This window comes from Protopterus annectens, chromosome 9.part0, assembly GCF_019279795.1.
Source record: "Protopterus annectens isolate FY-2018-M chromosome 9.part0, PAN1.0, whole genome shotgun sequence".
Taxonomy (NCBI): domain Eukaryota; kingdom Metazoa; phylum Chordata; order Ceratodontiformes; family Protopteridae; genus Protopterus; species Protopterus annectens.
The window spans coordinates 1,010,352,684-1,010,370,629 of NC_056743.1; the positions used below are offsets into that span (position 1 = coordinate 1,010,352,684).

Sequence of the window (17,946 nt, forward strand, 5' to 3'; positions counted from 1 at the left end):
CACACAGCCTATCTTGACCTCGCCAAGGCTTTTGACACCATCCCCCATTCTGGAATTATAGCTAAACTCACTAAACTAGGTATAAATCGCTACGTCACAAGATGGGTTGCCAACTGGCTCACTGACAGAACCCACACTGTAAAAGTTGCAGACTCCAAATCTGACTTCAAACCAGTGACAAGTGGAGAACCACAAGGTTCAGTCCTGGGACCTCTCCTGTTTGGTATCTACTTCTCTGAAGTACAGGCTAACACAGAAGGCCTTTGGCTAACAAAGTTCACAGATGACTGCAAACTAGGAGCCATAGTCGAGTCCCCAAATGATGTGGACATCCTACAGAAGGGCCTCACTGACACAGATGCCTGGTGTCAGAGGCATGGCCTCAAACTCAGTGCCAAAAAGTGCATTGTCATCCCCTTTGGTAAAAACTCTGCAACCATGAACTACCACATAAACGGCAGTCTACTTAACACCGAATGTGTGATAAGAGACCTTGGGACCCAGGTGGACAGTAGTCTCTCCTTTGGTAATCACATCGCCACAGTAGTCAGGAAATCCTTCTATGTGGCACACCTCATCACAAAGGGTTCTCATCCAGGAAAAAAGAGGTCATTGTTCTCCACTACTCTGCACTCATTAGACCCATTATAGAGTACAACGCCCCTTTTGGAATGTACCTCACAAGACATCTGCAGCAGCTGGAAGGGCCACAGAAGTACCTCACAAAGAGGATTACTGGCCTCAAAACAGATGCCCTACACTGACCGTCTTAAAAAACTCCAGCTTTACTCTGCAGCATATCGCCGACTTCGAGGAGATATCTGCCTAACATATAAAGCTATGTTAAACCCAGAGCTATTGAACATGCTACACCTAAAGAAATCCCAATCCCTTCGAGCTACACGCTCTAGGGAACTAAACCTTGTCACCACAATAAACAGGACATACTGGAGGGATAGATTCCTGTCCCAGAGACTTCCTATACTCTGGAACAAGCTACCTATCTATATCAAATAAAGCTCCTCATTAGCACTCTTCAAGAAAAATCTTGATGAGTAGATGGGAAATAGGAAATACACCCTGGGGATCACTTTTGTGGCTCTGCTGGACAGGGGCACAGGAAATTAACTTTCTTGGGTGACGTAAGCCAGGGAACCTTGTTGGCTAGGCTTACTTAGGCCCTTGGGCCAATAGCCTAGTACCTACCTATGAACCTATGAATCATTGCACATTGAGTCAGGGAATCAGAAAGGATTTTCTCAGTTATCCTTCAAAACAGGATCACCAACCCACAAATACTTCATTGTCAGACTAGGTTAAAAGTTGGTTACCCCTGCATAGGTAGCACCTGGGCTAGCAAGCAATCTGAGAGGGAGAACAAGTGTGTCAAAGGGCCACCCCAGGAAAAGGCTGAGGCAGCTGTGTGCTAGTGAAGTTAACAAACAGGATGGCAAGTTGAGTGTGAACAGAGTCTGACTGGGATCAGAAGTCAGTCTTTGAGGAAGAAATTAACATAGTTCAAGTGAGAAAATATTATAAACTGCATTGAAGCCTGTGCATGAATATTCATTTATTTAGTTTTGCATGTCTGTATGTGTGTATTTATGTATCTGTGTATGTTGATGTTTTGATTACTGGGATTGTCCATTGGGTTAATTGTAATGTTCACTGGAGGCCCATGAAAATAAGCCCTAGAGTAAGAATAGTAACAATACAGGCAGACTGGTGAAACACGAAAAAAATATGAATTAAAAAAGTACAAATATCATGATATGATTCAGGGGTTCAATTAAATAAGATGTCTAAAAAAATAAATAAAAAATAAAATAAAATATGTAAGAAAGTGCAGCAATTCTATCAACTTGCACCATTTCCTGCCTGACAATTGTTTGAGAAATTTAGACAAGTATGAATTCTTTTTGGCTTCTAAATATTTCAGTCTAATATTTACCTTTTGTTTTCCTATGCCTTATAGTAAAAATGGTACAGACAATGTGAACATTCATTTTGGTAACAGACGAGATAGTATTTTGAAAGTAGGTAGGGCACTGGTGGATTTTTATACTGGCGGAAAGCAGGTTCCCTGTATGACCAACTGAATTTCTAAATAATGTGCCACCATATAAATTATTCTAGCCATTCAATGCTAATGGTATGTCATATCTAACTTCTATGAAGAACCGTCACCATACACAGAGTTTACTAAGCACACTTCTAGACTGTTTATATGGGTCTCTCACAGACAAATAAAATACTTGACCAGGAGTGCAGAAGCCAAAGGCTGTATGAGACCCAACCAATGTCATCAACTCACACAAGAAACAACAGTGGATAGCCAGGATTAGTTTATTTTTTACCCCTGCCACCTGCCAATTATTTATCCATCTGTCAGGCAATTGGCCCATTCATTCCCCATCTCAGGGGTCAAGGTTCAGTCAAGAGAGCACATCAGTCAAGATTCCATCAGGATGCTTTAAGATTTTATGAGCTTTGGATCTCTACCTCCACTGGGCATGCCCAGTACTACCCCAAGGTTAGGCTTGCAATTGACATGCCAGCCAGAGTATGTCAGTCACTTCTGTGTGTGATGCATCCCCTTAATCCCCACCCTACACCCTGAAAGCCAACACTCCAACTCATTCTCTAATCTCCATTGTGAATTCTATGTCCTACCCACTCCAAGGGCAGGTGAGCTGATAAAATGATGTCACTCCTCTCGTAACCCATTCCAGACTCAACAGCAGCTTGAGTTGATACTTGAATGTAGGTTGCTTGTTCATAGTTAGTGCTTTATTCTTCTCAGGCAGTTGTGCTGCCTGGACAGGCAGGAATTACAGAACATGGATACTAACCTGGTGAGTAAGCTAATTCCACCAGAAAACTTAACGCACTGGTTAGCTGGCATGGATTTAAAACAAAAGTCTGTCACAGTGTATCTCGCACTGGAAACCAAGGGGAACTCAATGAGTAGAGGCATGCTTACCCTTGGGAGACAGCAATAGCAGAGCTCAGAGGAGGGATCAAGGGGGAGTGGGTACTCCCAGGGGACTAGAGATGGCCATCCCCAGGACCAGCAAGCTAGCCCACTCCCTACTACTTGACTCTTACTAGGGTACAGAGAGCTGATTGGGGATTTCTAGACAAGAACAAATGGGCCATAGGGCTCTTATTTAGCCCACGAATGCCCAGCTTTCATACCCCCTGCAATGAACAGGAAAATTGGGTGTCAGCAGCCAAAGGGAGCAAAACAGAAAAAGGAAAGATCTTTTCTGATGAACTACTTCTCCAGAAATGTTGGCAATATAGAAATGATCAAATCATCTAAATGAATCTGTTGTGAATAGCATCAGCTAATATTCTATCATGGTCTGTAGATTTGATGAACTTGACAATGACTGGTCTAATAGCATTTCCTATCACTGTTTGTGAAGAAAATGATAACGATCCCCTTGTATTTGTTGAATTTCTTCTTTGGCACCAGGATTTGTTAACAATTGCTAAAGTCTTTGTACAAAGCTACATTCAAACCATATTCATAGTCCCATGCTTCAGATACACAAAACAGGCAAAGGTTCTTCCTTCCGGCTCTTGTTTCAAAGTCCAATCATTTATTTTCAAGGCCTTTTGTGACTTTTGTAGTACATCCAACTGTTCCTTATTGCTCTCATTAAAGGCCATACTAGCCAACCTAGCTTCCGTGCACTGAAGTTCAGTAGCCTGCTTAACTTGTTGGGCTTCCAAATTCTGGAACTTCTCCTTTTCAGCTATTATCAGCATTTTGTATGCCATGGCAGCCAAGACTGTATCAGTTGGTGCCAACAGAATTTTGAAGCTTCAGCAGCATCATGGCTTCATTTGGACCTATTTTACTAAGTCCAATAATGGTATCATTGTTAATTCTTAACTAGCTCTGAGATACTGAAAATACATTTGGGCAGACACTTTCATATGAAGTTATATCTCCCCAGAGTAAAATTCTTTGTTACATTTGAGTGAAGTGGTATCTGAAAATCTGTTAAATTATCAACTTCACCATCAACCAAATAAAATCTGGATTTCCTCTTAGAAGGACCATTTATGCTGATGGTGAACATTTTGTTAGGTAATTTCAGTGCCAGTTAAACATTTTTACTTAATGCAGTCACAGTGCAAGTGCTAACCAGAGTAATAATCTCATAATCTCATTGTTCAAAAAGGTGTCACCTACATGTAAATTTTAATGGTACCTTTGTTATTTTTGTTGTTAAAATGCTGGCAATTATATGCAAACTCTGTTAAGTTCCCACCAAGAACATATTTCCTTAAGATAAGGAATTTTTACAGGTTATTTTAGTAGGTGCTCCTTCCCCTTCGTTGAATGTAACGTTTCAGATTTCTGACTTGTAGGCAGTGATAAACTGATTGCGTACTGCTATTCCTTATTTCACCAGCAGGTCACATGTTTCTTAAATGGCCAAAGGTTCAGAAGATGAAAAAAAAAAGCTGAAGGATGCCACTGCTACTCTCACCTCTGCAAAGCCTCACTTCCGATAGCAAAAATCATGCTGAGCATGTCATTCTGACTCTTACGTGAAAAAAAATCTTGTTCCCCAAGGGCATCTAATGCTGCCATGCACATTGACATTTACCCCAGCAACAGATGTCTGAAGAAGAGAAACCATTGAGGCAACTTCCAAAGGAGAAATGGAGAACCCCGTGTGATGATACAGGAAACAGGCTACCAGTAGGAAGCGAACAAAGGGACTGTGGTGATTCCATTAGCACTGCCTGTAGTCAGCAAGGGAGCACAGGAGGAGGGAGGAGTTAAAATACTTTATTGTTATACAGGAGGGCTGTGAGATAAAGTACATTCTGGGGCAAAGAAAAATTGCCTGTGTGCTGATGGGTAAGCCTGTGAAATAAGCATATCCCAGCATGCATAAAAGCTCCATAACAGCAATGGCAAAAGCGATACTACAATATACAGAATAAGCCATGGTGCATGACAAGTTCCAGTACACAGCATAAACTAGGAGAAGTAAATTTCAGAGCACAGAAATGGCCATGGTAGAGGGGATATAAGAATATATAGTGAAAACTTGACAGGGATAATGTGACAGGAAATATGATGCATCAGCAGGTAACTAATGTGTGTAGCTGTACGTAGTGGTGATCCTTCCTATTTAGTATGATGCATCACCAGGTTACTAATGTGTGTAGCTGTACGTAGTGGTGATCCTTCCTATTTAGTATGATGCATCACCAGGTTACTTATGTGTGTAGCTGTATGTAGTGGTGATCATTCACATTTAGTATGATGCATCACCAGGTAACTAATGTGTGTGGCTGTATGTAGTGGTGATCCTTCACATTTAGTATGATGCACCACCAGGTTACTAATGTGTGTAGATGTATGTAGTGGTGATCCCTCACATTTAGTATGATGCATCACCAGGTAACTAGTGTGTGGGCTGTATGTAGTGGTGATCTTTCATATTTAGTATGATGCACCACCAGGTTACTAATGTGTGTAGCTGTATGTAGTGGTGATCCTTCACATTTAGTATGATGCATCACCAGGTAACTAATGTGTGTAGCTGTATGTAGTGGTGATCCTTCACATTTAGTATGATGCATCACCAGGTAACAAATGTGTGTGGCTGTATGTAGTGGTGATCCTTCATATTTAGTATGATGCACCACCAGGGTACTAATGTGTGTAGCTGTATGTTGTGGTGATCCCTCACATTTAGTATGATGCATCACCAGGTAGCTAATGTGTGTGGCTGTATGTAGTGGTGATCCTTCACATTTAGTATGATGCACCACCAGGATACTAATGTGTGTGGCTGTATGTAGTGGTGAGCCTTCACATTTAGTATGATGCATCACCAGGTTACTAATGTGTATAGCTGTATGTAGTGGTGATCCTTCACATTTAGTATGATGCACCACCAGATAACTAATGTGTTTAGTTGTATGTAGTGGTGATCCTTCACATTTAGTATGATGCATCACCAGGTTACTAATGTGTATAGCTGTATGTAGTGGTGATCCTTCACATTTAGTATGATGCACTACCAGGCTACTAATGTGTGTAGCTGTATGTAGTGGTGATACTTCACATTTAGTATGATGCAGCACCAGGTAACTAATGTGTGTGGCTGTATGTAGTGGTGATCCTTCACATTTAGTATGATGCACCACCAGATAACTAATGTGTTTAGCTGTATGTAGTGGTGATCCTTCACATTTAGTATGATGCATCACCAGGTTACTAATGTGTATAGCTGTATGTAGTGGTGATCCTTCACATTTAATATGATGCACCACCAGGTTACTAATGTGTGTAGCTGTATGTAGTGGTGATCCTTCACATTTAGTATGATGCATCACAAGGTAACTAATGTGTGTAGCTGTATGTAGTGGTGATCCTTCACATTTAGTATGATGCATCACCAGGTAACTAATGTGTGTGGCTGTATGTAGTGGTGATCCTTCATATTTAGTATGATGCACCACCAGCGTACTAATGTGTGTAGCTGTATGTTGTGGTGATCCCTCACATTTAGTATGATGCATCACCAGGTAGCTAATGTGTGTGGCTGTATGTAGTGGTGATCCTTCACATTTAGTATGATGCACCACCAGGATACTAATGTGTGTGGCTGTATGTAGTGGTGATCCTTCACATTTAGTATGATGCATCACCAGGTTACTAATGTGTGTAGCTGTATGTAGTGGCCATCCTTCACATTTAGTATGATGCACTACCAGGCTACTAATGTGTGTAGCTGTATGTAGTGGTGATACTTCACATTTAGTATGATGCAGCACCAGGTAACTAATGTGTGTGGCTGTATGTAGTGGTGATCCTTCACATTTAGTATGATGCACCACCAGATAACTAATGTGTTTAGTTGTATGTAGTGGTGATCCTTCACATTTAGTATGATGCATCACCAGGTTACTAATGTGTATAGCTGTATGTAGTGGTGATCCTTCACATTTAATATGATGCACCACCAGGTTACTAATGTGTGTAGCTGTATGTAGTGGTGATCCTTCACATTTAGTATGATGCATCACCAGGTAACTAATGTGTGTGGCTGTATGTAGTGGTGATCCTTTACATTTAGTATGATGCATCTCCAGGTAACTAATGTGTGTAGCTGTATGTAGTGGCGATCCTTCATATTTAGTATGATGCACCACCAGGTTACTAATGTGTGTAGCTGTATGTAGTGGTGATCCTTCACATTTAGTATGATGCACCACCAGGTTACTAATGTGTGTGTAGCTGTATGTAGCAGTGATCCTTCACATTTGTATGATGCGCCACCAGGTTACTAATGTCTGTAGCTGTGTGTAGTTGTCATCCTTCACATTTAGTATGATGCACCACCAGGTTACTAATGTCTGTAGCTGTATGTAGTTGTGATCCTTCACATTTAGTATGATGTACCACCAGGTTACTAATGTGTGTAGCTGTATGTAGTGGTGATTCTTCACATTTAGTTTCTTGAATACAAAGTACATTAACCATTGATGCTGTAGTTTTGATTCTGTTAATGCATTGGTTTGTAACAAAGATCCATGCAGATTAACAAATACAGGAGACTGTATTTACAAACTTTGTATATATTATTCTATTTCAACAGTTGCTTTCCTTTTTCTCATTATGTAACAAGACTATAACTGGGAAAGGACAGTCAGTATAGCCTCATTACTTTAAATAAAATAAAAATCAAGTAAAAAAAAAACAGAGACTGGGGTGAGATAAAAGAAGATAGCTCCATTCCTAGCACACAGGGGAAACATGGGTTTGTGAGAAGAGGTATGTCTCAACACACCTGAAGAGTATTTGGGTGTGTGTGAAAGAAAGCAAAATCCAGCACACAGAATATCAATGCTTATGTTCACTAGAAAAGCTATGGAGGGACTGTGGGAAAAAGTAAAATTAGCACATAGCCTGAAGGACTGGAACAATACAGTGTAAGAAAAGGGTATGGCCTCGCATTAAGTAAAGCTACAAAATGATATTGAGAAGGTAGGTCCCATTTTTTGGAGAAGTGATGGGGTGAGAGACAGCATGCCCCAAAACACATATGCCAAAACACAGAAAAAAATCTAAGGCTGTGAGAGAGGGTAGGTCCAAAAAATATAAAAAAGTTTGCAGGGCTGAAGTATAGTGGGGAATATTGTTACTGCTGAGAAGTGCGAAGTAAGCCCAAGCACATAGTAAGAGCCACTGTGTGTGTGGGGGTGGGGTGAGGTGGGCGGCACTGAGAGAAGGCAAATTCTAACAAACTAAAAAGATATAGGGACTGTGACATACAGTAATTCACAGTACACTGAAAAATAAACTGAGGAGGTGAGAAAAGGTATATCACCATACATAAGAAAATCCATGATGACTGTTCAAAAAAGTAGGTCCCAGAATACAGCAAAGGCTGTGGGAGGGAAGGTGGGTGGGTGGCACTTTAAGAACAGTATACAGGGTAAGCCACAAGGAGTTTTTGTAGGTGGGGAGTCAACCAGAAGGAAAATGAGGTGTATTACATGAAAAACTAATGAGCTGTATGTGGCTTCCATGGCATAGAGAGAGAAAATCTTAACTGTGACCTAGATTACTCATGTCCGATTTGCAGGCATGGGAACTGGAGGGAGCCTGGAGGTAAGATGGAAATGAGCAACCTATAGCTCACCCACCCAGGAAAGAGAGAGAAATGGCTTTGCTCACCACATGGGTAACACCTAGTGGGAGGTTTAAATAGTGCAGCCTGTGGAGTCTAGGACAGAGGAATGTGCTGTTGTGGTGTAGCTGTGTAGATCAGGGCAGTCATGTGTCAAAGCTTGCATGTTGCTAGCCCTCATTTCAGGGCTAGCAGTGCTAGTATCTCTCAGAAGATGTTAAGGGGATGATAGAATGCTTGGGGGAGGTAGGGAGACCCTGTTATCTGCCTGGATGATGGCCTCACAATTGGATCTCACGAATGAATGGGCAAGTGATTGCTCTTGCTCCTGTGAGGAATGAATGGGCTTGATAGGAAGTAAGGTGCAGTCACAAGGAAGAGGGGTTTAAGAAAAAAGAAAACCTATGAGTTTCTGTGAAAGAGAGCAGATTTCAGCACTCGGGGAAAACATATATAGGATCTTATGACAGAAGCAGGTCCCAGCGTTACACATTAAATCTGTAGATGGGTCGTCAGTATGAGTCATACATCTCTGGAGAAAGTCTTAATGACATGGCTAGATGTAATAGTAGAATAAAAGGAGTACAATAATGTAATAGTAGAGTAAAGGGAGGACAATAATGTAATAGTAGAATAAAGGGAGTACAACAATGTAATAGTAGAATAAAGGGAGTACAATGTGTAAAAATAAAAGTATGACTAAAACAATGCCATGTGGTGTAAGCTGAGCCTTCATTCTGTCAGGACAATACCTGGCTTTTTGTTCTTGCTTCAGTCTCATGGCTTCTAGTCGGAATGGGCTCGGGATGAAGGCGATGTCACTCCCTTCTTTTACTAGGCGTCCGATCCACCAGTCATTATTATATTTCTGTAAGACAAAAAAAATACATATGAAAGGAATAACAAAACAGACACAAGTTTGTTCTTCTGGAATTTCCCTTGTCAGTAACATAACTCTAATGCTGTTCCCTACAGTCAGCACTCACATAAGTACTGGATTATTAAATAGATTATTAGTTTACCCAAAGAGCATTTAGGTCTGAAGATCATCTAGAAATATAGACTCATTTTCATTGTAACAATATTTGGTTCCACTCAACAAATTATCTAAAAGTCACTTTAAAATATAAATAATGATCCTACACCTCTATCAGTAGACTGCAATTATTCCACAATCATGGGGTCAGTAGCATTGTTGTCTCACAACAAGAAGATCTCTGGTTTGATTCTTGGTTATGGTGTCTTCTGTGCAGAGTCTGCATGTCCTTCCTGTGTTTGTGTGGGTTTCCTCCACATGCTCCATTTTTCTCCCACATTGCAAAGACATGTAGTAGGTGGATTAGACACTCTAAATTGGCCATAGGTGTCAGTGTGAGTGTGGGTATTTGGTATGGAAGAACAGCCACGACAGAGCTAGCCCGCCGGCAGTGTGAACCTTGGCTCTAGATGATTGTCACTTTTGAAGTGACACCATCACCTCATGTGCAAAAATTAGAAAAAGGAGTTGTGGATGGATGGGTGAATGGAGTTGTGTGACAAATCTGTACCTGGTAACAACTTTATTAAAGTATAACAGGCCCAAGAATGTTTCCCTGAGAAGGACCATTCTTTACAAGAAATACACTGTAACATCAAAAGCCATAGGGTAGTATATAAAGGAACTGGAAAAATGACATTAATGTTCAAGCAAAAGTAAATAAATAGTGAGCAAAATGTCATTGCAGGAAGCTGGCATGAAACAGAAGGCATGGGACAACAAGCAAAGGACGAGATAACCTCCAGGGAAAAAAAATTTGAAAAAATTATAAAGCAAAACCAAGTGGAAAAAAAAAACAATATTTCAAGCAAAAAGAATGGTGGAAAACTTCATCCTTTTGTACTTTTAACTGATATTATTTTATATACTGTATATCAGAAAGATTCAGTACTGGTGCCTAAGTGGGAATTAATGCACTGACCACTGGAATGTGGCAGAATAGTATTAGTCAGATTTTCATGTAGTCAATGTCATTTTTCTGGCCAAGACAGCCTGACAGAAACCAGCGATACACAGGATCCAGGCATAGTTTCAAGAGCATGTTAACTTCCTATGCAGAGGTGACTTTCTGCTTTTTTCACCTCCCAGAGACACTTGGGATCCAGCTCCCAATACCCAATGAAGATCAATAGTGTTACACAAAGCTGATGTGGCGCAAAAGAAATATTGAAATACTGTATGCAGTGAGACTGCATTTAGAAGCTAAATGGTAATAGAACTGTTTTTTCTTGTTAGTGTGTACCAGGTAACAAATGTCATAATCTTGGTTCCCAAATCATTTATAAAAATCTCAGAAATTTTCCCTAACTTACAAATAATTTATCTAAGAGTCCAAATAAAAAAAATCTAGACTGGATACTGGTTAACTTAGACTAACTTTCTCAGTATTGGAAAACTGCTATGAAAACATAAATAAAAGATAATGGGGTTTTATCTTTTTTTTTTTTCACAACCTATAATGAACATGGGATCATAGGATCATAGGAATTACAAAACAATTGGTTCATAGGTTCATACTAGGCTATCTGCCCTAGGGCATTTATAAGTCTAGCCAGAATGTGTTTGGCTTTCGCCACCCATTTTAAATTTATTTTGCTATGCCCTTTCTCGAGGTTAGTATACTGTGCCTCTGTCTAACTGTGACACAGAAGTGATACCCGGGGTAAACCTACGATCTCCCATCCACTCATCAAGATTCCTCTTGAAGAGAGTCAGTGAGGGACTCTGCCTAACCTGGACTGGGATTTTATTCCAGAGTGAAGGGAGCCTCTGGGTTATGAATCTGTCCCTCCAGCATGTCCTATTTATTTCAGTGCTGAGGTTCAAGTCTCTCGAGCGCATAGCTCAATGGGATTTGGATTTTCTGAGGTGCAGCATGTCCATTAATTCCGGGTTGGACATGGCTTTATACGTCAGGCACAGATCGCCTCTGAGCAGGCGGTATGCCACTGAGTAGAGCTGGAGTTTCTTTAACTGGGCAGCATATGGCATCTGTTTGAGCCCTTTGATCCTCTTGGTGAGGTACTTTTGGGGTCTTTCCAGTTGCTACAGGTGTCTGGTAAGGTACATCCCAAAAGGGGCATTGTACTCAATTATGGGCCTGATGAGGGATGAGCAAAGAGGCACGATGACCTCCCCTGATCTAGATGTGAATCCCTTCATGATTAGGTGGGCTATATAAAATGTTTTTCTAACCACTTTGGCCACGTGGTTGTCAAATGAGAGATTGCTATCAACTTGGGTCCCCAGGTCCCTAATTACTTCTTCTGTACTTAATGGATTACCACCTATGTGGTAATTTGTGGGCACTTTGTTTTTGCCAAAGGGGATGACTATACACTTTTTGGCATTTAGCTTGAGGCCATGGCTCTGGCACCAGTTGCCTGTTTCAATGAGACCCTTTTGGAGGATGCTTGTGTCAGCTGGAGAGTCGATTATGGCGCCCAGTTTGCAGTCATCTGCGAACTTGGTCAGCCACAGTCCTTCCGTGTTGGCCTGTAGCTCCGAGAAATATATACCGAACAAGAGAGGTCCCAGGACTGAGCCTTGTGGGACACCACTTGTAACTGGTTTGGAGTCTGACATGGCTCCAGCAATTCTAACCATGTGGGTTCTGTCCTTGAGCCAGTTTGCAATCCATCTAGTGACATAGGGGTTTATATTTAAGCTGGTGAGCTTTTCTATAATGCCCGAGTGGGGTATTGTATTGAAGGCTTTTGCGAGGTCCAGGTAGGCTGTGTGGACCACCTTCCCCTCGTCAATGGCCTTGGTGACTGTTTCAAAGAAATCAACCAGGTTTAAGAGGCAGGATCTGCCCTTAACAAAGCCGAACTGGGTAGGATCCAGTGTCTGTAGGTCCCCAATATCTTTATTTATGAGGTTCATGATGATCCTTTCCATAGCTTTGCAGACCAAGCTAGTCAGGCTTATGGGGCGATAGTTTCCAGGATCCGTTGAGGCACCACCTTTATGGAGAGGGACCACTGTTGCTGTATGCCACTCTTTGGGCACATATCCTGTAGTAAGGCTGAGATTGAACAGTAGTTTTATGTTTGGGTTTAGCTCTTCTTGGAGTTCATGTAGGACGCAGCCCGGGACACCGTCTGGTCCCATTGATGCTGCGTTTTTTGCTTTGGAGAGGGCAGCTCTTACCTGAGCATCTGAGATGTCAGGGGGCAGCAGTCTGCTGGGACAGATATTTGCCCTTTTGGTGGGGAGGGGAGGGAGAAGTTTGCACTGAACCTGTCAGCTAGGATGTTGGCAATGTCTGTGGGTTCGGTGTATTTTTTGTCATTTTGGACTAATTCTGAGCATATCTGAGAATTACCACCCAGGTTCCTAACATAACTAAAGAAAGCCTTGTGATTATCCTTAGTGTCCTGTGCAATTTTTCTCTCGAAGCTGGCCTTAGACAATTTTATGAGTGCCCATAGTTTTTTGCTAATACTGATCAGTGATGCCTTCCCCTTTTGGGATTTTGCTCTATCATTTAGTAGCTTCCTCCTTCTATTATATAGTTTGTTTATGGCTGGGGTCCACCAGTCAGGACGTCTGCCTTTGGAGGATTGGGTCTTGGTTTTATTTGGGATCGCATGATCCATGCATTCCTGAAGGTGTTCATAGAATGCGTTTATAAAGGATTCTGCGGTCTGGGCCGTATTTTCCACAGGCCCGGGGGCTTTGAAGGATTCCACCTCAGTTTTGAGGAGTGTGAAATTTGCTTTAGAGAAGTTTTTCACTGTGGTTTTCTGGGCAGGGGGTGGGGTCGGATGTGAATATCCAGTGAGATTAGTTTATGGTCTGATCTTACCAGTGAGGGATACACTTCTGGTCTGGAGCATAGAGTCCCCATGTTGGTGATGATCAGGTCCAGTATGTTTTCCCTTCTTGTGGGAGTGGTAACAAGTTGTTCCATAGCATTTGAGTTTATAAATTCTAGGAACCTTTGGCCTAGGGTGTTGGAGCTAGAGTAATGCTCCCAGTCTATGTTTGGGTAGTTGAAGTCGCCCAATATAATGGTGTTTGGAGAGACCTTCATATTTTCCAGTGTTCTTAGGAAGGCCGAGTGGGGTTCCTGGGTTTGGGAGGGTGGTCTGTAGCAGGCTATAAACTGGAAGGCAGTTTTACCCACTGTTAGTTACACATGGATAGTCTCTGATGCTTCGTGCTTTGCCACCAACCTGGAGGTGTGGGTATCTTTGATGAATATCGATACTCCCTCCTTTTGTGGTTCGGTCCAAGTTTTGGGGCCGAAAAGCATGGTATGAGGTATAACCTGGTAGTGCTGGGGTGCTCTCGGGAGCCCTGAACCAGGTTTCTGTTACTGCACAGATATCGATGTTCTCCATGCTAAGGAGAGTTTCGAGTGCATCTTGAGTTTTAGACTTCTGGCATTGAGTAGCATTACTCTTAGTTTCTTATCCCTTGTGATACCTATGGAGGTGGGTTTGTCTTTTGAGCCTTGTCTAAAAAAGGCACTATGGGGGTAGCAAGAGCCTTTGCCAATATCCGAAAGCCCAGGGGTGACAGGTGCAAGCCGTCCCTAGCAAAGCATTGTGGCTTGTCGAGCATATCATCCCAAGCTGACAGGCATTGGATCCCCTTTGAATGACACCAGTACTTAAGCCAATTGTTGAAATTGATCATCTTGTCTTCATATTGTGGCATCATTCTTGGTATCATCAAACAATTTATGCCTGGCCAGTATCCACCCACAGACAGAGATCCTTCTGTCCAGAAGGACCTGGCCAATCAAGCCAGGGGTGAATTTGAGAACACCCATACAATCAACCAGTTCCTATCTGAATAAAGACAACATATCACACTTCTTAATTTGCAGTGGGACTCTATTCCAGAGGTGGACAATGTGTTGTGTAATGAATCTATCTCTCCACCTAGTTTTATTTATGCTTTTTGTGAATATTTAGATCCCTGGTTCTGATATTTGTGGGACTACTTGTTTTATTGAGATACAGAAGGTCCAGGACTGTTGGGTCCCTAATGGATCAAAAGGCAAGATTCAGATCTTCCCTCAGGAGTCTAGAAGGTGTAGAAAATAGGAGGAGTGCTTTCAGTCTTTCCTGATAGCCTAGGGTTTTTAAGCCAGTGTTCTTCTAAGTTAGTTAGTAACTTCTGGTCTTTCTAATTGATTAATATGTCTAGTGAGGTACTTCACAAAGTCGGTATTGTATTCAGTGACTGGCCTAATCAAAGCTGAGTATAAGGGAACTTTGACAGCTTTAGCTCTGGATAATATTCCCCTGGCAATTAATTGTGCCAAGTAATAGGACTTTCTGATCACCATCATTATATGGTGGTCAAAAGAGAAGGAATTGACAACCTACATCTCAAGGTCTCTAACAACAATCCCATTTTGGAGTAGAGTATTGTCTATGTCATATGTTATACAGACGGATAATCTACCAAATGTGACAATGTTATATTTTTTAGCATTTTGCATTTCATTTAAGCCCCTTATTTGTTCACTGGGTATTTACAAGGGTAAAAAGGGTTGTGGGTGTCAAAAGGTTGCTTGACAATGGCTCCCAGTTTACAGTCGTCTGTAAACTTAAGTTACCCAGAGGTCTTGGATCATGGTTTGGAGATCAGAAAAGTAGATGCCAAATAAAAAAAAGGGTCCCAGCATGGAACCTTGCGGGACACCATTGGTCACCTTCACACTCTGTAATAATGTTCCTGCCACCCACACTGTGTGGGTTCTGTCCCATTGCCAATTTGCTATCCATCTTTTCACAGAGAGGTGTATTTGTAAGGCATTTAGCTTATTAATGATGGAAGAATGGGAGATGGTGTCAAATATTTTGGCCAAGTCAATGTATGCTATGTAGACAACATTGTCACCGTCAGCAGTTTGTGCTTCTCTCACAAACATGTTGACCAGATTCATTAGACAGGATTAACCCTTTACAAAGACAGACTGCAATGGGTCTCATTTCATGAGATTTTTAATGTCATAATTTATCGGATCAGTTTACAATATATTCCATGGGTTGTAAATGAGACTCATTTATCTGACGGAGCTGAAGTTCCTGAGGTCAGAGGTCAGGTCACCCTTGTGAAGCAGCATGAGCAGTGCTGTATACCAAATGTCAGAGATAAAGCCAATGGTTAAGCTATGGTTAAACAGTTTAAAGAGTGGCTCTGCCTGTGTGTATTAAACAGGCAGGTCTAGTAAACTCACGGAGGTAGTATTTTTAGCCTTAGAGAGTACCATTAACTGAATGCTCTTTATTGACAATAGGGAGTCTGAGATCCTCAGGGACAGTTGGGCTTTGGATAATTGTTTTTTGGGTAAAATTTTAACTGAATTTGTTTGCTGCTATGTTTGTGATGTCTACTTGGGTCTGAGTATGTGGTGCCATTGAGAAGAAGCTCAGAGCAACTTTGTATGTTATTTCTAAGTTTCCTAACACAGCTAAAGGAAGATTTGTAGTCGCCCTTAGCTTCAGATGCTATCTTAAGTTCATGAGCTGCCTAACTGTATATTTTAATGAGTTTTTTTCTTTTATTGTAAGATTTATTTTATGTTGGTGGACCACCAGAGTGGTTTACTTTTAAATTTCCCATTATATTCAGGTCTGGTTGGGACTCAAAGTTCTATGCAATTATTTAAGTTGATATAGGACTCCTTTGTGAAGTTACTTGCTGTGGTTATGTCTGTGGTTATATTCCTATGAGGCAATTTTAAAACATCTTAATACAAGTTTATGAGATTTGTATGACTGAAATTCTTGAATTCTAAGATAATGGTATTTACAGGTTCAGAGATTTAAAAGATGAAGGTTACCAGTTTATGATCCAACTTCACTGGGGAAGGAGATACCAGAAGAAGAGTACATGAATAAGCTACATTTATTACATTTATAAGAACCAGGTCAAAAATATTATTTTCCCTGGTAGACTTGTCAACAGTTTGGTCCACAGAGGTTTTGTTAATTAAATCTATGAACTGTTAGAGGAAATGTGTCCTGGCAGATCGATTCAGTGCCAACTTCACCCCCCTCTCACCCCCTAAACTGCCCATCTCAATACCAGAAGATTGCCAAATTCCAGTAATAACGGTCACACAGGTAAAAAAACACACTCTCAAAAGCTAAGAATACAGCATCCATGGGACCAGATGACATCCCAGGCTGTGTACTACATGAATTACAATATGAACTGGCACCTCACCTAAGTGTCATGTTTAATCATAGCTTCACCTCAGGTTTCATGCCCACTGAGTGGTGCAGAGCTACAGTTAACCCACTCCACAAGGGGGGATCCACCTTGGATCCCGGAAACTACCATCCCATCCGTCTGACGAGCCTTATCTGCAAGGCCATGGAGCGTATTATCATGGAACTTATAAACAAAGACATTGGCAACCTTCAAACACTGGACCCCACCCAGTTTGGGTTCATGAAGGGCTGATCTTGTCTCCTGAACCTGATTGACTTCTTTGAATCAGTCTCCAGAGCCATGGACAAGGGTAAGGTGGTCCACACAGCCTATCTAGACCTTGCCAAGGCCTTTGACACCATCCCCCTCTCTGGAATCATAGATAAACTTACTAAGCGGGGCATTAATCCCTACGTCACCCAATGGGTTGCCAACTGGCTTACTGACAGAACCCACACTGTAAAAGTAGCCAACTCCAAATCCATCTCCAGACAAGTGACAAGTGGAGTACCTCAGGGTTCAGTCCTGGGACCGCTCTTGTTTGGCATCTACTTCTCTGACGTACAGGCCAACACTAAGGGACTCTGGCTAACAAAGTTTGCAGATGACTGCAAACTGGGAGCCATTATTGAATCCCCAGATGATGTGGATACTCTACAAAAGGGCCTTACAGAAACAGATGCTTGGTGCCAGAGTCATGGGCTCAAGCTCAATGCCAAAAAATGTATAGTTATCCCCTTTGGGAAAAAATATGTACCCGTGAATTACCACATATGTGGCAGTACACTAAACACCGAAAGTGTGATAAGAGACTTAGGGACACAGGTGGACAGTGGTTTCACCATCGATAACCACATCGCCACAACAGTCAGGAAATCCTTCTATGTGGCACACCTCATCATTAATGGCTTTTCATCCAGAAAAAAGGAGGTCATTGTCCCACTGTACTCATCCCTCATTAGACCCATTATAGAATACAACACCCCATTTGGTATGTACCTCTGAAGACATCTGCAACAACTGGAAAGGCCGCAGAAATACCTCACTAAAAGA

At 41.6% G+C, this 17,946-nt stretch overlaps 1 protein-coding gene across 2 annotated transcripts in view; it reads right to left on the reverse strand.

Moving 5' to 3' along the window:
* Positions 1–17,946, reverse strand: part of CACNB3 (calcium voltage-gated channel auxiliary subunit beta 3) — a 308,851-nt gene that overhangs the window by 98,890 nt on the left and 192,015 nt on the right. For both annotated transcript variants that reach the window (XM_044083798.1, XM_044083797.1), the window contains exon 4: positions 9,428–9,543. In XM_044083798.1, coding sequence (XP_043939733.1) covers positions 9,428–9,543 — 116 coding nt within the window. The remainder of the gene's footprint in view (positions 1–9,427; positions 9,544–17,946) is intronic.